This window comes from Medicago sativa, chromosome 4 (genome assembly GCF_051527215.1).
Source record: "Medicago sativa cultivar Bolivia chromosome 4, Bolivia_mono, whole genome shotgun sequence".
Taxonomy (NCBI): domain Eukaryota; kingdom Viridiplantae; phylum Streptophyta; class Magnoliopsida; order Fabales; family Fabaceae; genus Medicago; species Medicago sativa.
Window position 1 is genome coordinate 68,145,538 of NC_140752.1, and position 22,499 is coordinate 68,168,036.

Consider the following 22,499-nt stretch of genomic DNA (forward strand, 5'->3'; position numbering starts at 1 on the left):
TACTTTTATGTCACTTTCTAGTAGTAATATGATTATGGCCAATTAAACAGAACTAAGAAGGTGAGTATAATTTCTTCAATTAAAGGAAACTACTGCATAGTAAATACAAAAATGCAATGAAAGATATGCAATTGCATTGTCTTCTGCCTTGTCTATCTTCCTTATAATTTGGTTTAAGTCAAGGCGGATTCTACCGTGTACCACCTTAAAAATATAGATGATTCACATTGGAATAGTACTGAAGAATTACTCGAAACTTTAGTGACAATCGACAACTCTTCTTAGAAGTAGAAGTTCAGGGTTTTCCTCATTCTTATGGTTGAGACGATGACCTGATTGGTATTAGTTTGACAAAAACAATTGAGAAAATGAATGTGTTAAGTTTTGAGACTCACATATTCATTCTGCAACATAATATATACAGGGAAAACAATTATAATGAACCGGTCGCGGATGAATTATTAGCCTTGGATTTGATGCGTAGCGGAAAACTTAGCTATTGGAAAATAAAAATGAAATGAAGCGCTACAGTTATTATTTAGTCTTTCGTGAGACTTTTGTGAAACATTTTTTGCTTGATCTAGTGTTTTCCTATTCGCTTTCTCTTAATTGTATCGAAGTGACAACCGTCAAGTCAAAATCTTGGTCGTGAAGACGAGGAGGACAGTCAACTTCTACTATTAAAAAGTAATGTCACAGATGGAGTTTCAAACAATTTTCAAGTTTCAATCACATGCGAACTAACTATCAAAGTGGTTCACCGTAGAATTTTTCCTAATTCAAGTAACATTTTTTTCAAGTTTTTCTCTCCCTCGTCCATTCTCACAAAGAGAAGAAAAAATAATCCACAGACAAAAGTTAGGGATCAGGTGCAATGAAAGTGTTGGATTTTTGTCTCTGATTGAGTGAATTTAAGAGGAAGGTACTGAAACATTATTGCTGAATAATTTTCAGTACCGCAAGTTTAAGTTCTGACGGTGATAGTGTACCATAGATTTTGATGTGCTGTGAGAGAGATATCATATCATGAGGAAAGTGTCCATTGATTTTATTATCCACATAATAACAAGAAGACAAGCATCACATTGTTTGTGGTATATAAATGAAATTGAGCCCATGACATATAATTGAGGGCAATAATATATTTTGTTTATTGCTCAACAACCAATCTAATCAGCTTTAATATTGATTCAAATAATTAAGTGGGGTCAATAGAGTCAATGCCTTAATTGAAATCTGCATGTGGCTAGAAATAATATGCAATGCATGGCTAAAAAACAAAGACTAGAAAATTAGACCAAAACATTTATAAACTGATAAAAGAAAACAACTAAGATGATTAATCAAATTAAACATTTTGGACACTAATTCCTCAACCTTCTTTATAGCTTAACTTTTTGGTCCTTCAATTTGTTTCCCAACAAGACTTGAATGAATATTTCTAAATATGGCAGTTAGTATTTGAGTATTTGATAATATATAATCATTAGCAAAAACCAGATTAGTTACATTCATGTACAAATATGTGACACTAGTATTTACTTAAATGTTGATGGGGTTAAAATGAATCAGATTGGTAGCTGCAGCTTCTTTGAAGTTGCTGATTATAGACAAGGATTCATGGTCTGTATTTGAAGCTGTTAAAATCAACTCCTTAAATCCCTTGAAATTTTCCAAGATATTCTGAACTGTCTCCTGTCTTTTTCCTTTGAACCGTTATTCGAAGTTCGCTTATGCTTTCTTTTGATTGCAGCAGGACATCTTTAGCAAAACTAGAGATAACTAGGAGCTTCAGAGACCCTTCTTGTAATTCATCCACACATGTTTTGCAGGATTTGTGTGCCAAGGAGTGTTGTACTTGTATAGCTTGCAACTGAAGAATCTTATCAATGTGTTCATGCAAATCATTGAGTTTCCAGCTTACTGGTGATGCAGAGGTTATGGTTTCAGAAGCCTTCAATCTGTGCAGATGTTCATCATATTATGATGTGAAAATGTGAGGTATAGCCAAATTCCTTTCTTAGACAAACAAAATGAGGCTAGATCATGTATAGATTTCCTTATTTAAACTTTGGCATTCTTATGTTCTGCTACCATATTCTCCACATATTTATTATATTATATAATAGAAAATCTATTGTTGCAGACAAGAGGAATATATTCTTCTACAAGTGTCACAAAGTTGGCTTAGAATATCATCATAACATAGATATGGTTCTTTAGGACACCTTGACACTGTCTGTGAAATGCTTCCTGAAAACCATGCTTCCCAGCTCATTACCAATTTTCAACTCAGAAATCTGCCATACACCGGGCTATCTGCGCATGCATGAATCCAACCAAACAGTTTCAGATATGAAATTCAAATCGTGTGTTTAACCGGGGAACAATACCACAGAATTTAGATCTTTTGTCCGGAGCAAAAGAAACCATTCTTATTTTGTTTATTATGCTGTTTACAAGCCACTTCAGTTTGGATAAACATCTTTAATTAGAAAATGTTTTATTAATTTACGAAAGGTTGGCTAATATTTTTCGTTTGGACATAATTGGTGTAATATAGTTACTGGACCGATAGCCCAAGTGATGCCAGCTTGATACTTGTTCTACGGGTACACCCAAGATCACATGAGATGGTTATAGTTGTAATTTTGCTTGACAGATTTTTTTTTTCATTGTTACATTAACTCCTGTAAGCTACAACAACTCTGCCAGATTTGTTGATAGTCATTCCACTGTTTTTGAGCTATTTCACCTGCTTGCACAGGGACTACTTTCAAGATATTCATCATAACAAGTTGCTACATTGGATGTTGATATGACAAAATCGCTTAGGTTAGGTGTGTATACATGATGACTGCGAGTTCAATACACGAGAATATGCTGTGCAAGTAAAATGGAAAGAAAATGGTAATAATTGTTTCATATGGAATATTAATCACAAAATTAGTTTTAATAGATTATATGAAAATATGATTTCCATTTGCATAAAATAATAGTCTGTAAGTACCAAATAAGTACAAAAGCATTTCAGTCAAGTATTAACAAGTCTTGTTCGTACATTAGTTATGACGCAAGTATACAAAATTTAAAAGCTAACATTATCCTATTATAATAAGATAATAAGAAACTGAACATTAAATAACTAATATATTCCCATTAAGAAAAAAGTTTTATTAAAACGATGACACAATGAAATTCCAAATTATTGTCATATTATCCCAGTGCAAATATCAAAATGAGAATGACACAGTTCTTTTTACCAGGGAACAAGAAAAAAATCAGAAATACAACTCTTCGGATTTATCATTTAATAACATTAGTGACACTAGATGTTTGTCGAAAGGACGTTCCACAATTCACACAGGAGTTTATCAAATTTTAGAACTTGAGATTTTAAACGTTTCCATAAAAAAAAAAAAAAAGTGTTCACATAAAATAAGTATTCAAACTCATAACCCACCTGACCAAATCATGAACCAAAAACTAAAAGTGCAACCATCAGAAACCAATTGCCAATTGGTATGGATTTCAAAATGAATCTCCATTACAAAAGCAATTCAACTAAATAAAATAGGTCCCACAATTCCAAAAACGATCATAGATAGATGCCAAATAAACGATATAAAAATAATCTCAGGCTACCGATTGAGCAAAACTAATACAAGCTTGAAAAATGTGCATCTCAAAGTAGAAAATAACATTACAGCAACCTCTACTGATACTCTGCAACTTAAAATCAGTATCACACCTAGGTGTTTGTAGCCCTGGTGTAAATCTGCTGACTTGAATGAGCAGACACCAACCTGATTAAACCTTTAGCCATCAAGTCTCTTATAGCCCTCCTTGCAAGTGATCCATTAATCTGCATAGACCACAAAAGACATATTCATTATTGATGAATTAAATTTTGGATTAGAACATTACCCTTTTAGTCACAAATATTTAGTATTTGTGTTAGACTTGAGTGAATGTGCAAGCAACCAAAGGTGTGCATCACACTAGAAATGCTCAAATAACAGAAGAAGATAAAACATACCACAACATTTTACAACTAAAGTTTTTTACTTACACCAAATAATACATTAGGTCAAACTTATAAACAAGTCCAGAAACTTAGAATGACACCTAAGATTGCAGAAAAATGAACTTAAAATGCACAAGGAGAGTAAATGTAAAAACATCACTGTAAATGCAGAGGTGGTAATGACAACGATGAAATTTAAGGCCTCTTTACTTTATGATGACATTTTCCATTATCAACTTAAATTTGTGTAGAGTTTACTTGTAAACCTAAACAATAGAATCTTCAAGATAATAACTGCAATTTTCGGAAACAGGGAAAATGGCATAAAATTGTTGATCATTATATCAAAAACTGTATCATCCCTAGTTAACATTTCATCTTCTCTCTATCATAATGTTTCACTTCAATAGACGCGCATCTTCATATCAACAAAGCTAAATTAAGTACATATTTTAGAAAATGAATATAAAAATGTTTTCACAAAGTAACTGAGGCCTATATTCTCAGAAACACCTCCAAATACATATTGCCCTAGAAATGAGCATCTCTTAAAATCTAAACAAATACACAATATCTGTGATTCTAATAATGTACCAATATATGTTCTGTGATTTAGGCATTTAGCACAAAAATTCTGGCTAACATATCTAAAAACAATATTAAACAGACCAAAACGCGGATAGAACATTAGGCTAAAAAGTGGATCTCAAAACTAGTAATGAAAATCATAGGTTCAATACAGTGGCCACTTATCAGAAAATACGAGCCACTTGAACAACAATACAAGAGAAAATTATGTATGAAAACTAATTCCACCAATACTAGGACTGAAAAATTTAGATGGAACAAGCATTACATGACTAGTCTTGAAAAATGATGAGCATCAGGATAGGACAAAGAAATAAAAACAGAAAATCTAAACATATACAATGATGCAGTAAAACTCTAACGTAGTACATAAAATGTATCCAACATAATAATACACGCATACAATTAATCATGATTATCACTAATTTATACCACACCATAAGAAAAGGCATTAGTAAAAGAATTACCCTCAAACGATCAGAGAGGACAGAAGGAGTGATGAGCTTGTATTTGGGTGCTTCAGTTAAGAGCTTGTCATAGGTACCCTGATCAAACAGCACCATGTTGTTAACTTTCTCCTTTTGCTTTCCCTTGCTCCACTTCTGTTGAACACAAAAAAAATGACCCTTAATATCACTACCAAATCACATTGTTTAAATCAGAAAATTTTGCATCTTTAATTTTTAAATTAGCATTGGAAAACAAAGAATTTTCAATCGGTATCCAAAGAGATTGTTCAAAAAGCCAGAGCAATCTTTTTGCCAAAAGATTAAGCGCACTAAGGAAGATAATGGAAGATAATGCTTATCATGCTTTTGTATAATCTATTTCTAAGGCAAAAGATTAAGCGCATGTTTGGATTTATCGATTTGAGCATATCCACTTGCATAAGTTTTGTCAGACTTTTGAAAAAAATTATGAAAACAATTTTATAAAGCTTTTTTTGACTTACTATCACAAAAGTTCTGCAATATAGCTTACAAAACAACTTATAGCAAACACACAAAAAATTAACATTAATTTTTCTATAAAAATAGCTTATGCAAGCTTATATTCAAGTGATTATCATAATAAGTGCATGTGATATAAGCTGTGAAAAAGCTGTTAATCCAAAAAGGACAAAAACTAAATTTAATTGTTTTTGTATGTGCTATTTTCATAAGCTATCTTCGAGAACTTCTGAAAATGAGTTTAAAACAGCTTACGAAAAAATGTTAAAAGCTTATGTAAGTGGATAAACAATTAAATCTAAACGGGCCCATAAAATTCATTCACAGGAGCAGCATCAAAATATGAATCAAATCATAAAATTTTATTATTCACTATTAATTACATATGATAAAACAAATCTAAGTACAAGAAAAGTTAAAAGGAGAAAAACGAACCTTCTTCTTCTGTTTGCCACCGCCAGATTTGGCTGGCTTGGAGGAAGGAGGAGGAGCTGCCTTCTTGGGTGCCTGCAAAAAATGAATTACAGAGATGAGTATGGAGAAGTTTACAAAGAGATGAAATTCAATGGATGAAGAGAAAGATACACACCATGATTTCTGCTCCGAGGTATGAGAAGGTCTGAGACGGAGGCGCTAGCTGCTATCAGTGGAGACGATGAAACCCTAGAATTCTTGGAAGAAAGATGCCTTTTATATTGGCTTCTTAAAGCTACGTCGTTTGGACCGAGTTTTGATTTGGGCCGTGAGGCATTTAACCTACTGGGCCGAAGTGTAGGTCTCAGTTTGAGAAGAAAATTGCTTTTTTGACGTCCATTGTTTCCTTGAAACACATGGAAACAAAAAAATACTCCAACGGTAGTTAACTACCGCTGGCTTATAATTAGAAAACGGACGGTAATTAACTACCGATAAATTTTTTTATCATTTTCATGTGTTTTTAGGAAACAATAAATGTTAAAAAAGTAAGCTTCTTTCATTTTCAAGCAGGTCCAATAGAAGTTCTTTGTCACACTCGTACACTTTTAAATGTGAAGCTGGAAAAAGATTCATTCACTAGTAATAGTAATATAATCATATTTTACACAAATATTTAATTATTGGGAAAAAAATATTATGTAGTAAGTTTAGTTTTTAAGTTTAAAGATTGTAGTAATTTTAGGCTTTGTTTAGGAGTTTGGAGGGTAGGGAAAGGAAGGTTTTGGAAGGATGAGATTAGAGGAAAAAATAGAGAAATCATTCAAAAAAAAATTGAGTGAGTGTTTTTCTTTTTTTTTGGTGGTGTCTAGGGTTTGAACCTCGGATCTTGCATTTATTATGCATTGTACTTACCAACTGAGTTAAGCTCACATGGACGAGAGAGTGTTTTTCTAGTAAATGATAAAAGAATACTTATGATTAATATACTTTTAATTTTGCAAGTATCATAACAATATATATTGGATTTGGAAAATTTACTCAAAACCCTCATTCGATACAATTCTTCAGTTCTTTCAAATTGGATGGATTTTCTATAATAAAGAAAACCAAGCCCATCAAAACCTTTATCTCCCAAAGTTTTCCATTCTTTCCACTTCTTTCTTGCTTTATTTTCAAGCCCTCACTTTCCATTCAGACTCCCTCACATAATCTTAGTTTTGAATAGAGAACATGGTCTCTACCTACCGTGATTCCTATCCACAACATAGCTCACAATTTCTTCTTGATGGTTACTCGTATGAAGGACAAGTCTTTGCTAGCCACTACCTTATTTCTTAGATGAAAAATTCAGTGCTTGTTCTTTCTTCAATTTGTGTCCCATCGTCTATTCGATCTATATATCTTTAAAGGAACTATGACCATCGCTTCCCTCTAAACAGATGGCTCTAAGATAAAGTGTCTTAAAAAACCCATAGGTTAATTATTGAAATTATTTTTTATAACATGTCCCATTGTCCCAATGTATCAACCGGAATGATTCATTAATGATCTTAACACTTCAACTCATTAGTTGATAACCTAGCTATTAAATAACTTGATTGAGCTTATTCAACTCTTCTAAATTATTTTTCAAAACACAAACATTATAATTCTTCTAAATTATTCTAAAAACATAGCACTACTCTTAATTTTATTTTGGGTGTTAGCACGTTCTTGTAAATAATTGTTTTTATACCAGGTGACAAATACAATTGCATGTTGATGAAGTAACTCACTGTCACATGACATCATCATCCACGTGGCATCTCATGTCATGAAAGTCAAATTACAATCTGTTAAGGTTAAGATACCGTAAAAACAATTTTGTCTTCCGTAATAAATTTGGTAAAGATCATGTCGATGGAGCACAAATTCACACTTAACTTTTTTGTCGATCATGGTTTTGTAAGAGTTGTTATTTCCTTTCGTTGATGTTTGGTAGCTACTAGCTAGCAGCACAATGAGACAAGTTATGCCTGAGTGTAATGATATTATGACATCTATTTAATGACAACTTTGTTGACAACCTTAGTTTTCTCATTTCTTATTGGTCAAAAACAATGGAGAGAGAAAAAGGAAGAGAGAGGATAACAACATCATGTGAGTATGAGAGAGAAAGTTGTCCAAAAGTTATCAAAAAGTGGTTGTCAAAATATCATTTCTCTATGCCTGATGTTCACACTTCAAACAACTGCAGTAAGTGCTCTTGTTGTCTGCTACTCCTGATGTAATAAAGAATCTCGAACCATATCCAGAACAATTCAAACTCCAAAAATATCATCATATAGACTATAAGAATAGGAGAATAATTAAATTTATCCAAACATTAATATCCCATATTCGGCTTTTAATTATGAGTTTTTATATATATAGCATTGGTTCTTGTCCATTAATTCTACTTACGTACGTTGAACTAATTTCTTTTTGAGCATGACGATTAATTATTCGAAATAATGTAAAATAATTGTTCATATATACCCAAGCATATTTCTTATTTTCTTTGAACTATGCATTCCATCTGAAGACAAAAGTTGGACCCTCTTCGATTATTGGTGGGTCTATTGTATTTGGGACAGATAGAAGGATTAGGAATCATTACAAATGTGCCAATATTAACTGCCACGTTATCATCGAAAAATATCATAGAATTTTTGTGAACACACACAAAGTCGTGAGCATCTTAGTTTTTATGCAAAATTGACAAACTTGAAGGTTTAAAAGATATATTTATGCAAATTAGACTAGCTAGCTAGACTTATCTGCACAGCTAATTCAATTGGTGGAGCTTGTGACGAGATCAAAGTTTTTGGAATCTATTCTATTGAAATTATACTATGAGCACAAACATAAATGAATAGTGTTTGAATATACATACACATCAAAGTCTTTTTTAATAATAAAAATGAAATTGATAATATAATGTTTTAGTATTTTAAAAAAAAACATTTTTATATGTGTGTAATTGTTGGAACATGTGTGGAAATTGAGTAAAAAGACTAAACATAAATTCCCATGTTGGGTAGAACTAGTGTTGTGTGATTTGAAAAAAGTGGAAGTCCCACATCGGATGGAACACACACATTAGTAGTGTTTATAGTGGGGGTGTACCTCTAATTAATGGGGGTACATAAGCACTAGAGAAAAAATATATATTGATATATATTTTATTATTTGGAAATGATAAATTAAATAATTAATTTAATCATTATTAGAAAGTGCTTTCTTAGTCCCCAAGTTTTGCTAAAATAAGAAAGTGCTTTCTTAGTCCCCAAGTTTTGCTAAAATATTTTGGTACATAATATAATATATTTTTGTACTAAATTTAATATATTTTAGTACTCAATTAAGATATTTTTGTACTAGATCTAATATGTGAATTACTTAATGACAAAGTAATGTATTACTTGTTCCCAAAGTTTCTCACTTATTAGTTGTGAATTTTTTCTATAAATAGAAAGCTCACACAGTACATTCTACACACAAAAGAGTTTCATTGAGTTGTCGGGAACTCTTTCTCTCTTCTCCCCTTTTTGACTTGTGTTGACGAGTCTTTCCTCTCTTCTCCCTCCTTCGACTTGTTTAACAAGTCATTCTCCTTTTTCTACTCATTTCTGTCCCTTCGGAATTAAGAGTGTTCTTAAGACCATAGTCCCTTTTCGGTTTAATGTCCCTTCGGAATTAAGAATGGTCTTAAGTTCATAGTCCCTTCGGTAATATATGTCCTTTCGGAATAAAGAGTACTTTTAAGATCATAGTCCCTATTTGGAATAATAATGTCCCGTCGGAATCAAGAATGATCTTAACGGTATATAAATATTATAACAATATTTTTCTATTTGAGGAGTAATGGTGGTAACACCATATTTGAGTGGTCATAGTACCATATTGATAGTTTGGAGAACTTAAAGGTTAGAATGGTGGAAACACCATATTTGAGTGGTCTTAGCACCATAATAGAATGGTAATAATACCATATTAAAGTGGTTTCAGTATTAAAGAGTGGTCTTAGTACTATATTTGAAGGTGTAATTCTCGAACGGTTTTCTACAGTGCAGTAGTTAACCGCACAGTTGTAGCTGGGCTTGTTTTATCCTGGAGGCGGCGTGGTTGATAGTCTACCTTGCACAATTTTGGGTAGTGCCACGAAACGTCTTAAAGAGAGCGACCTGGTCGTGACTCAACCTAGTAACAACTTCGGTAGATAATAGAATTTGGAAATCCAAATACAACAGTTTGGAAATCCAAAAACAACAATTTTAAGACGTTTCGTTATGCTATGTCTACCGAAGAAGTTACTTATTGAGGCTCAATTGTCCCTAAATACAATAAGGATAAATCAAGCTATAGAAATACATCTTTCGACTGAAACAATGAAGTGTATGTTGTTATAACAACAACACTAAGAAATTCACAATACGGTTCTGTGAATAAATAACCTTAATTGGTACATGAATAGAACCCCCGAGTGTTGATGCATCGTTTCTAATTTTCTATTGAATCTTTGATGATTGACAAAGACAAACATTTAACGTAACACAGGGCTGATCGAGTAGGATAAAACTAATTGTCAAGGATTGGGAAATTTTGTACGGTGCATTGACAAATGAAAAAGGATGCTACGGTTCTAATTGAAAGATGAGTGTACATTGTTAGAATCAATGTGTGCCTGCTCTGCCAAGATTGCTTCAGTTCAGCACGTGCACTAAATAAATTTCTTTTGGTAAATGAAAGCTACAACATATATTATATTTATGTTATCGATTAAAACCATGTGCTAGAGCATCAATTTTGGCAGACGGATATAAATTTGAGCACTCAATTATTTTAGGATGTTAATCCTATAAGAACAGGTCTAGTGACTTGTACTCTATGCATTCTTATGAGAAAAGACTGCACTTTGATGACATGATCAAAATTAAATTCTGCTTCTATTTTATTAGTTGTGTGATTTTAATATTTGACATGTGAACAAGCATTTAATTTTAAACTTGAGTAACTTGAACTTAATTCCAACGTTATATGATTAGACAATTTTATTTATTGCAGTCAAGATATATGAACCAAAAGTTTATATAAATCAGAATTTAGAGAATATGAATCTCTAAACATAATAAATTATGATATGTGTGAATTTGATGACACATAAATTAGAAATGATAAAATGATGTTTTTATCATATTTATTGATGACAGTGAATTTTGGAAAATAAAATTGATATGCTTGAATGTTCAATTTTTATAACGAAAATTGAAATTTATAGAGTACCCAAGTCTAAGAACAAAAATTCTAATTAAGAAATTTTTGAAGAAAAGACAATCCAACTTGTCTTATTTTTGAACTTGGGATTGTTCGGACTATATTTGGCTTCAGGACCCCAAGAGAGTTAAACTCACTAGTAGAGCCTATGAATGTGTATTCATTAGGTATGTTATAAATAACGAAGCATATAGGTTTTAGGACCTAAATGTTAAAGTGATCATAGAATTAAGATCATAGAATTAAAAGATGCTGATTTCTATGAAGTAAGTACCCCTGTAAATTAAAGAATAGTGGGGGCACTAATGGGGGTAAACTAAATTCCCTTCTAAAAATTAAGAACTAGTGGGGGCACTATATCTAATCACATTCATGTAATTAGAAATAGTTATGAAAACATCATACGAGATGTTATAGAACCTCAAGGAGGTAAGAAAGCTAAAAATGCTAAAGAGTATGAACTTGGTTTATACATTGGAAGAAGATTCATTAAGCCTTAAAGAAGTTATATCCTCATTGGATGCTGAATTATGGCAAAAAGCAATAAACGATGAAATGAATCTTCTAGAGTCTAACAAAACATGACACTTGGTTGACTTGTCTCATAGTTGCAAAATCAATCGGTTGTATTTGGATTTTGGAAAAAGGAACTAAAACCTGATGGTACGGTTGATGAATACAAGGCTCTCCTTGTAGTCAAAGGTTTTAGACAAAGAGAAAAATATAGACTTCTTCGACATTCATTCACCAGTCACGAAAATCATATCCATAAGAGTACTAGTCCCTTTAGCCGCCGTTCATAACTCGATAGTACTCCAAATGGATGTGAAAGTTGTCTCTTTTTATGGTGAACTAGAAGAAGAAATCTATATTGAACAACTTGAAGGTTTTGTGATTCATGGACAAGAAAACAAGGTCTGTAAATTAGATAATTCTTTGTGAGGTCTAAAAAGGAATGACATAAATTTTTTTGACATTCTAATGATATCGAATGAGTATAAAGTGAATGAAAGTGACAAATAATATTTGCACGATCATAAGTCTCTATAAAGACGACTTGCTCATATTTGATTTAAAGATTCATGTTATGAATTATGTGAAATCATTGTTTATCAACAACATTGATAATAAAGACCTAGACAAAGTTGAAGTAATTCTTGGTTTCAAGATTACTAGATCAGAAAAAGAACTTTTTTTGATAAATCTCACAAAGTTGAGAAGATCTTAAGGAAATGTAATTATTTCACCGTAAACTTGCAATCATATATTATGATCAAGTGTAAGAACACTTGAGATGGAGTTAGAAAAACAAATGTGAGCATCATTGGCAATACTTAGGTATGCCACTGAATGTATTAGACCCGACATTGTCGATGTCGTAAAAACTCTTGTGCAAGTTTACTAGTAGACGAATGAGAAGCATTGCCATGCTATAGAAAGAGTCATGAGGTGTCTTAAGAAGATTATGACTCTAAGATTACTTCACTAGGAGTAACCTATTGTACTTAAATGGTACAAGATATAAAATAGAACATCTTTCAGATGAATATTTAGCGACTAGTGTTTGCATATTGAGCATCACTAGAGGAGTTGTTTGTTAAAACAATTGATATTGACTCAGTCCATTATGGAATGAATCTGAGATGAGAACACTAGAGAAAACTAGTGAAGAAGCAAGTTGATAAGATACTTGCTAGTTGAAATCCCTTAGTGGATAAAACCGTTTCCAGAAGTGTTAATTTATTGTGATAGTCTGCAGCTATTACAAAATTGAGAATCGTTACCACAATGGTAAAAGGCGATTATTAAGGCACGAACACATAGAGAAATAGAGAGCTAGCTACTCTCAAAAGGAACGGTTAAACTAGATCATGTACGTACTGATAAAGAATTAGTTAATCCTTTGACGAAAGGAATTACTAAAAAGAAAGTCCTAAACACATCCAATAGGATGGGACTTATGCCGAAAGGTCACAAGTGATGGTAACCCGACCTACATGACTGGAGATCCCAAGAAATAGGTTCAATGGGTAATAACAAGTCACAAGTGATAGAACATGCTATGATAAAAGTAAGAAAGCATGATTCCTGCCGTGATAGAAGGATGAGATAATAGAAACTCTTAATGAGATCTATACTCTATTTGGAGTGGAGTACATAGCTACAGGAGTACTCTTGATAGACTCACCTATACGAATGTGGAACTAAGGGCCGGTTCCTATGGGATTCGGGGCAGAATACCTAGAGCGTTCGTTAAAACCGGGATACACGTGCAAGGCCATAAACGCACTGGCTTTTAGAATACACCTTATGAAAAGGTTTGTGTGTGGGTTCTATGTCTGAGATAGAGTTCAATGCTGTAAGCAACTCTTGTTAATCAGAATTTTACTCGCTATGCAAAGGTTCAAGTTGTAAGCGACACCTTTGTTTACTAGCAAATCTTATGGAGACGTTTTTGACGTTACTTCTGAAACCATTTTTTAAATTCAAGTGGGGGATTGTTGGAACATGTGTGGAAATTGAGTAAAAAGACTAAACACAAATTTCCATGTTGGGTAGAATTAATGTTGTGTGATTTGAAAAAAGTGGAAGTCCCACATCGGATGGAACACACACATTAGTAGTGTTTATATAGTGGGGGTGTACCTCTAATTAATGGGGGTACATAAGCACTAGAGAAAAAATATATATTGATATATATTTTATTATTTGGAAATGATAAATTAAATAATTAATTTAATCATTATTAGAAAGTGCTTTCTTAGTCCCCAAGTTTTGCTAAAATATTTTGGTACATAATATAATATATTTTTGTACTAAATTTAATATATTTTAGTACTCAATTAAGATATTTTTGTACTAGATCTAATATGTGAATTACTTAATGACAAAGTAATGTATTACTTGTTCCCAAAGTTTCTCACTTATTAGTTGTGAATTTTTTCTATAAATAGAGAGCTCACACAGTACATTCTACACACAAAAGAGTTTCATTGAGTTGTCGGGAACTCTTTCTCTCTTCTCCCCTTTTTGACTTGTGTTGACGAGTCTTTCCTCTCTTCTCCCTCCTTCGACTTGTTTAACAAGTCATTCTCCTTTTTCTACTCCTTTCTGTCCCTTCGGAATTAAGAGTGTTCTTAAGACCATAGTCCCTTTTCGGTTTAATGTCCCTTCGGAATTAAGAATGGTCTTAAGTTCATAGTCCCTTCGGTAATATATGTCCTTTCGGAATAAAGAGTATATGTCCTTTCGGAATAAAGAGTACTTTTAAGATCATAGTCCCTATTTGGAATAATAATGTCCCGTCGGAATCAAGAATGATCTTAACGGTATATAAATATTATAACAATATTTTTCTATTTGAGGAGTAATGGTGGTAACACCATATTTGAGTGGTCATAGTACCATATTGATAGTTTGGAGAACTTAAAGGTTAGAATGGTGGAAACACCATATTTGAGTGGTCTTAGCACCATAATAGAATGGTAATAATACCATATTAAAGTGGTTTCAGTATTAAAGAGTGGTCTTAGTACCATATTTGAAGGTGTAATTCTCGAACGGTTTTCTACAGTGCAGTAGTTAACCGCACAGTTGTAGCTGGACTTGTTTTATCCTGGAGGCGGCGTGGTTGATAGTCTACCTTGCACAATTTTGGGTAGTGCCACGAAACGTCTTAAAGAGAGCGACCTGGTCGTGACTCAACCTAGTAACAACTTCGGTAGATAATAGAATTTGGAAATCCAAATACAACAGTTTGGAAATCCAAAAACAACAATTTTAAGACGTTTCGTTATGCTATGTCTACCGAAGAAGTTACTTATTGAGGCTCAATTGTCCCTAAATACAATAAGGATAAATCAAGCTATAGAAATACATCTTTCGACTGAAACAATGAAGTGTATGTTGTTATAACAACAACACTAAGAAATTCACAATACGGTTCTGTGAATAAATAACCTTAATTGGTACATGAATAGAATGTCTCTCAATTCTAAACCGTTGAACTTGTCTAATTGTTTAATTAAACTGTGGATTTTTTTTTTCTTTTTTAAACTGTGGAAATTATTGAGAATATATCCGATTAGGTGCATCACTGGTATTGTCGACATCGTTCACACAAAAAAGCTCAAAAATATTCATATATTCTTGCATCTCTTTTTATCCACTTTTCATGATAAAATAAGGCTAAATTAATCAAGTACTGAGATTCTCTCTCATGAGTTTTACATACGAGAATGCCCAGTTAAAATCTTGACATTTTTCCTTCAAAAAAAATCTTGACATTTCAATTGATTTTTTATGATTTTTATAGAACCCAGTAAGCCACCCTTTTTGGAGAGGATCCATGTCCCTTAACTAATTCTTTGGTTTTATTTGGGTCTCATACTTTGTTAGTCAATTTACTCCATTTTATTAATTTTTAATCAGAAATGTGAAATGTCGATGGTGGACTAACAATATAGGGGTTCACGAAAGACATTAAGTTTTTTTTTTAATTTTAATTATTTGATCTTTTTGTTAAAAAATAAATCCATTAAATTTTACAAGTCTACTAGATCCACTGGTGCACCATCACCACCATTTTTTTTTCCTTTTTTATTCTTCATTTTAAAAATCAACTCTTTGATCCTATTATTTCAATGTTTCCTAAGTTTTGGTCTCTACTCTCTACTCTATTTTGAGATCAATTTTAATGATGTGACAACATATAGATGAACAAAATTAATATTCATATCATTGTTAACTTTTTATTTTATTTTTAATAAAAATATAATTTGTTTATTTTGACTTGCCGACTCACAACCAAATCCAAACGACCATGTAACCTATTTATCAGAGTTTAATGAAAATAGTAAAATGCAAAAGTTTTATGACTTTGACTAATCTGTTACGGAAAGAGTTTAAAAGAATAATCTGTTACAAACAAATAACGTAAATGATAGCTCAGTTTCAGTGTATTTATTTGGCCTAATTAGAATTAGAATGAGTCTCCGTGAACATAGCTTAGTTGATAAGGACAAAACATTATAATATGCAGAAACTGAAGTTCGAACCTCCGACATCCTAGGGATTCGCCTTAAAAAGTGAATTAGAATGACAAGATATTAATTGACTCATTTCATTTGAATGACATCCGTTGAATATAGTATGGTTGCACCAAGTATTTAAGAATTAAGATAGTTACTTTTAAGAATCTTTGAAAATGGAGTAGAGTCTCAAAAGAGTATGTATACTAATTGGTAGATAACAAATCAAATCTTGAAGCCTGGCTCCAAATCAAGCTTCAGTAGTTAAACTTTCAATTTCAAAGCGTATATTAGATGAGGATTAATTCAAAGTATAAAGAAAGGTACCCAAAATACCAAGAAGTAATTTTTTTTTTTCTCTAAACAATTCCTTTGTATATGCTTGGTTGAGTTTTGGATTTTTAAACTTAATAAATAGATCACAAGTTCTGATTCTGCAGAGTCTTTTCAAACACACTTGTTTCAAGTGCCTATACTTAAGACATTGATGTTACACATATGAGTTGGTTTGTTCTCTAGAATATGGATTTGAGACAAAAGCATCTATCTCCATTAACGACAATAAGGTTCTCTTTTCTCAATGGTGACAATTTACTGAGTCATCTGATAATGGAAAATATTCCACTTTGATTTTATTTATTTAACCCTTGAAAAAATATCAGATTTTTAGACTATAAATAAAGATCAAGAGGAATACCATTACTTCTTACCAACTAAGATAAATAATAAATAAATTCATACATTACAGTATTACCACCATTCTTTTTCTATGCTCACGTCCAATTTCAAAATTCACTCTCTTTCTTTCCATGCTCCAAATTACACAAGTGTTCACTGCATCAACACCTTCTCTATTCTCTACTTTCAAATGCAAAGTTTCTCTTGCTCCTCTAGATAACCTTCAATTTCCCTTCAAGTAAGAATCACAATTTGTGTTTCAGTACATCAAACCAAAACATACAATACCTTTGTAGAGCAATAGACTTGAACTCAAAGCACAACAAAAAAAAAGACTCGTATATATCATACACACATTGACTTTGAGGAATGGAGTCGTTCGGTTTTAATCTCCAAACTGAGAAAGGCAATGCTACCCTAAAACATTTGAAGCTTCAAAGGGTAACAATCTTGTTACGACTCGTTGAAGTTTGTGGCGTTTTGGTGTTGATTTCAATGCTTTCTATGAAACTACCGGTTGCAGTAAGAAACACAAGCGAGTATTTAAAAGACTTTTCAGTCTTTGATAGCCATTATTTTGTTTTTCTTATCGGAAACATTATAATCCTTGTGTTGTTCGCTCAAGGTTCTGGAAGAAACGTTCCAAATGAACAAGAATATGATGATATTTATGAGAAGTTGGTACGAAAAAGTATAAAGCACGAAGAAAAAGAGAAAATAAGAAAAGATGATAGTAAAGTTGAAAAAGGTGATAGCGTAGAGGAACAGAAAATGAAAAGAGGGGTGAAGAAGAGTTATAGAAGGTGTGAGAGTGAAAATTTAAAGAAACAGCATCGTTTGTTGCAAAGGTGTGAGAGTGAGAACAATGGAAGGAAAAACATTGAACCTGCTCATGTTGTTGAGGAGGAAATGATTGTGACGATTTTGTCTCCCGAGGATAAGATGAGCAACGAGGAGTTTCGTCGTACTGTAGAGGCTTTTATTTCCAAGAACAGATGATTTGAAGGGTAGAAGAAGATTAACTACTCCTATTTGGTTTATAATAAAATTATATCAATGTAATCACATGTGTCTTATTCAAGTTTATCAGTGATTCATGATTTCAAGTTTTAAATAATCTTATGATTGAATAGAAACCTGACCTAGATCAAGGACCTGAGTAGGCATGGCAACAATACCCGTCCCCGTGGGTACCCGCCCATACCCACCCAAAGTTGACGGGTTTTCCCCGCTTTGACTGGGTTTGGGTATGGGTATGGGTTTTCCCCGATTCCAAAATACGGGTATGGGACGGGTAACGGGTATATAGGTACCCACCCCGAACCCATACCCATACCATACCCGAATGTATAAAATTACTTTTTTACCCCTTTTTTTATATAAATAGAAACGCAAGAGCAAAACCCTAGATCTATTTCATTCCTCCAGTGTCCAGAGCGGCCGAAATTGCTTCTGTTCTGCATTCTCTCTCAACACGCAGTGCTGCTCACTTCTCATCCCATTCAACGCTCAGTGCTGCATTTTCTGGGTTCATTTCTGGCTTCATTTCATTCACAACGTTGCTCACTTTCATTCATTTCTGGATTCATTTCATTCACCCTATAACAGTTTTGTTTTGTATATGAATTGTTTTCAGGTAATTCAAAAAGGGCTCTATCATACCAACATGTCCAACACAGCCACAGACTCGGTTTGTTTCCCTTTCTCATAAAATACCATCTGTTATATTTGTTCAATATCACTCTGTTAGCAAACAAAGAAAGTAGAATTCTAGTAGAACTGAAATTCTAGATCGTTATGTATTGATCGATAATCATTTTAGATTTGAACTTATATTTGTTGCATATGATCTTTACAAACCTTCCATCCTTGTTCGTGGTTATTAATGATCGTTATGTATTGATCGATATCATTTTAGATCTTTGGTGGCTATGTTGTATTAGAGTATTAATGACACATCTGAATTTGAACTCAACAGGAAATGGACATGGATAATGTTGGTAATTCTCAGGAACTCATCATTTCACAAGAAAGTGCACACCAAACTACTACTGGTCTCACTCCCTCATCATCTCAACCACCACCAAATGAAATACTAGAAGCACCTATTGATATCACAGATGATAATACAGAGGCATTGGCAGAAACAGGTAACAGCAGGCGTCGGAGTAAGGTATGGGATCATTTCACGAAGCTTAAAGTTAATGGAGAAGATAAGGCTCAATGCCATTATTGCAAGAAACTTCTTGGTGGAAAATCAACTAATGGAACAAAACACTTGCTTCATCATATGGATTCATGCATTCACAAAAAGCTTCATGAGAACAAGACAACTAAAGGGCAAACACTTCTTGTGCCAAAGGGCCAAGGAAAGAAAGAATTAGGAATTGCAACTTATAATCCTGAAAATTCAAGGAAAGAACTTGCCTCTGCAATAATTATGCATGAATATCCACTTTCCATCGTTGATCATGTTTATTTTAGGCGATTTCTCTCTTCCCTGCAACCATTGTTTCAAGTTCCTAGTAGAAATACCATCAAAAAGGATATATTAAAAGTGTATGAGTTTGAGCGGTCAGTAACTTCAAAGTTGTTTGATAGTCTTCAATCAAGGGTGGCCATTACATCAGACATGTGGACCTCAGGTAATCAAAAAAAGGGGTATATGGCTGTTACTGCACATTATATTGATGGATCTTGGAATTTACAGAGTCGCATCTTGAGGTATTATATTTATATATATTATCAATTTATCATAATTCTAGACTGTTTATATGATATAATTATTAAATATGAATGTTATTACTTGTTAGGTTCATTTATGTTCCTGCTCCTCATTCAAGTGATAGACTTTGTGCTGCTATATTTAAATGTTTACTTGAATGGAACATTGATACAAAACTGTCAACTATCACCTTAGATAATTGTAGTACAAATGATGCTATGATTGACAAAATTAAGGAGAAGCTTGAGCCAAGTACTTTGTTGAGGGATGGATCTTTACTTCATATGCGCTGTTGCGCACATATATTAAATTTGATAGTAAAGGATGGTTTAGAAGTAGTGAAGGAGGGGATTGAGCGGATTCGAGATAGTGTAGCTTACTGGACTGCAACTCCTAAAAGGAAGGAAAGATTTGAGGAGACAGCTAGACACTTGCGAATTACTTGCACTAAAAATTTATGTTTAGACTGTCCAACTAGATGGAACTCCACGTATAAGATGCTCCACATAGCTATTTTGTACGAGGATGTATTTTCTAGATTGAGGTTGAAAGACACTCAATACACTTGTGCTCCAACTAGTCAACAATGGAAGTTTGCAAAAGATGTTTGTGAAAGATTGGAAAAATTTAATAGTATCACTGAACTCATATCTGGCACTAAGTATCCTACTGCCAATATGTTTTTTCCCGAGATTTGTAAGATCAAATTGGCAATATCTGATTGGATGAACTCCTCCAATAATTTGATTAAAGAAATGGCTAAGAAGATGGTGCAGAAATTTGATAAATATTGGAGTGTCACCCAGGATATGATGGGAGTTGCTACTGTTTTGGATCCAAGATACAAAATGGAGTTGCTTGAGTACTATTTTGAAAAATTGTATGGACATGACTCTGTTGAGCAAGTTAAGAGGATTCAACAATTGTGTTATGACTTGATTGTTGATTATCAATTGAAGTTCAATCAAGACACTTGTGGTGAATCGTCGGAAGCTAATTCTGTGGCTAATGATGGTTTAGAAGATTATGATGCATATGTCAAGAGGAGAAAAAGAGCTAGAACATCATTATATAAAACGGAGTTGGATCATTATCTGGGAGAAGAAGTTTTACCTAGAAGTGCCAATTTTGATATTCTGATGTGGTGGAAGTTGAATGGCATCAAATATCCAACATTGCAAGAAATTGCAAAAGATTTATTAGCAATTCCTATTACTTCAGTAGCTTCTGAATCAGCATTCAGTACAAGTGGAAATATCTTAAGTCCTCATCGTAGTCGACTTCATTGGACAACCTTGGAGGCTTTGATGTGTGCTAGAAGTTGGCTATGGAGCAAGGAGAATAATGGTATGTTTTTAAACTATTCTTTCAATTTACATATCTTAAGGAATGACAAATAATGATGTGTGCTAGATAACTTACATCTGTACTGCATTTGCATTATTTACAGGTGATGTGAATTCTCAATTATGTAATGAGTTTGCAACTTTACTCAATGAAATAGAACCTGATGATGAATGTAAGATCTTTATTCCATTTATTTAATACTACCTTCCAATTTACTAACTTTAATGTTTATAGTTTAACTTGTATTTTTTATTATATAGGTGAAATATTGACTAGTGGTGTTACTTCCCATTTTGAAGAGTGAAGCTGAAGATTTAGGTAGCATCTGGAGAAAGACTGAAGACAACTTTTATGTGGCTATTTATTTTAGCAATTTTAAATTTTGATGAACAATGATGTCGTTTGAATTTGGCTATGTTGTTTTGGTACTTTGATATTTTGGTTCTGTTATTTGGTATTGATGAATGTGATCTTAAGGAATGATGTGGTTTTTTTTCTGTTATTTGGGTTTTTTCTTCTTTGTTTCTGCTACTGATGGAGTGATGGTTTGATACTTTTTTTATTAAAAAAATATTCACTATGGGTACGGGGATGGGGATGGGATCCCCGAACCCGTCGGGGACGGGGATGGGATTCAATTTCTCATCCCCGTTGGGTATGGGTAGGGTAACGGGTAAGTTTTTTAGAATAGGGTATGGGGATGGGGAAGGTAATACCCGTCCCCACCCGTACCCATTGCCATGTCTAGACCTGAGAAACAATTAAGTACTTAAATATGGCGGTTGTTCCATAAAGATGATGTGTACTTGCAAACACTCTAACGCACAAGGCAGTCAATGTCGACGAGTGTGAGGCTTAAGGGTCTACAAACTGTATAGCTGGACCTGAGCCATATGGCATATATAGGAGGAAGATTAAGGGAAACTCCTGGATCGACAACTGTCTTGGATGACAATTGTAGACAGATCATGATGCCATCTTCATCACATTGCATTGATTTTCTCTCAGGACAAGGTTGGGTGTTGTAACGCCCTCCTTTTTATTTAATTATTTTAATTAGTTTTAGAATATATTTATATATTTATATGTATATGAGGGATATATGATTTGTTGAGATTAGATGTCTTTTTATAATTTAGTTAATATATTTTGTTGAGTGATATTTTGTTATGTTATATGTGTTGTAAATTTTGAGTATATTTCAAAAGTTTTCAAATATTATTTTGTCCCTCATTTTTTTAATTGAAATAGTAGATTTTAGTAAAAAATATTTAATTCAATTATTTAATAAATAAGAGACTAAAGAGTAACAATGCATTACAGCATTAAAGTGTGCTAATTCCTTTTTTACAGTTAGTTTTGGCTTGGTAATGAAAATCCATTTTTGTAGTAACGTAAGCTTTGTTATAATAAACCGATTTTTGTGCCTGAAGTGAGGAATA

The 22,499-nt window shown here is 32.9% G+C and overlaps 1 protein-coding gene, 1 long non-coding RNA gene and 1 pseudogene across 2 annotated transcripts; 2 read left to right on the forward strand and 1 right to left on the reverse strand.

Annotated features, from left to right (window-relative positions):
* Positions 1 to 1,302: 1,302 nt before the first annotated feature.
* Positions 1,303 to 2,647, forward strand: LOC146931091 (uncharacterized). Its single transcript, XR_015006596.1, has 2 exons — positions 1,303 to 2,001; positions 2,147 to 2,647. It is a non-coding gene; the product is annotated as an uncharacterized LOC146931091 (long non-coding RNA).
* An 854-nt stretch (positions 2,648 to 3,501) lies between these two features.
* On the reverse strand, positions 3,502 to 6,230 carry LOC146931092 (small ribosomal subunit protein eS25y-like). The gene is made up of 4 exons (XM_085702577.1): positions 6,155 to 6,230; positions 6,001 to 6,072; positions 5,083 to 5,217; positions 3,502 to 3,865 (listed from the first exon to the last, which is right to left on the reverse strand). The coding sequence occupies exons 1-4, from the start codon at positions 6,155 to 6,157 to the stop codon at positions 3,752 to 3,754; spliced, it is 324 nt and encodes a 107-aa protein (XP_085558703.1). The 5' UTR covers positions 6,158 to 6,230; the 3' UTR covers positions 3,502 to 3,751.
* A 10,704-nt stretch (positions 6,231 to 16,934) lies between these two features.
* On the forward strand, positions 16,935 to 18,100 carry LOC146931093 (uncharacterized; annotated as a pseudogene).
* The last annotated feature ends 4,399 nt before the right edge of the window (positions 18,101 to 22,499 follow it).

Excerpts from the sequence above, each read along its gene's own strand:
- LOC146931092 (XM_085702577.1), bottom strand. Across the intron at positions 5,218-6,000 it reads GTGGCAAACAGAAGAAGAAG|AAGTGGAGCAAGGGAAAGCA; the intron begins GTTCGTTTTTCT and ends TGTGTTCAACAG. Across the intron at positions 3,866-5,082 it reads TCCTCTCTGATCGTTTGAGG|ATTAATGGATCACTTGCAAG; the intron begins GTAATTCTTTTA and ends TGGTCTATGCAG.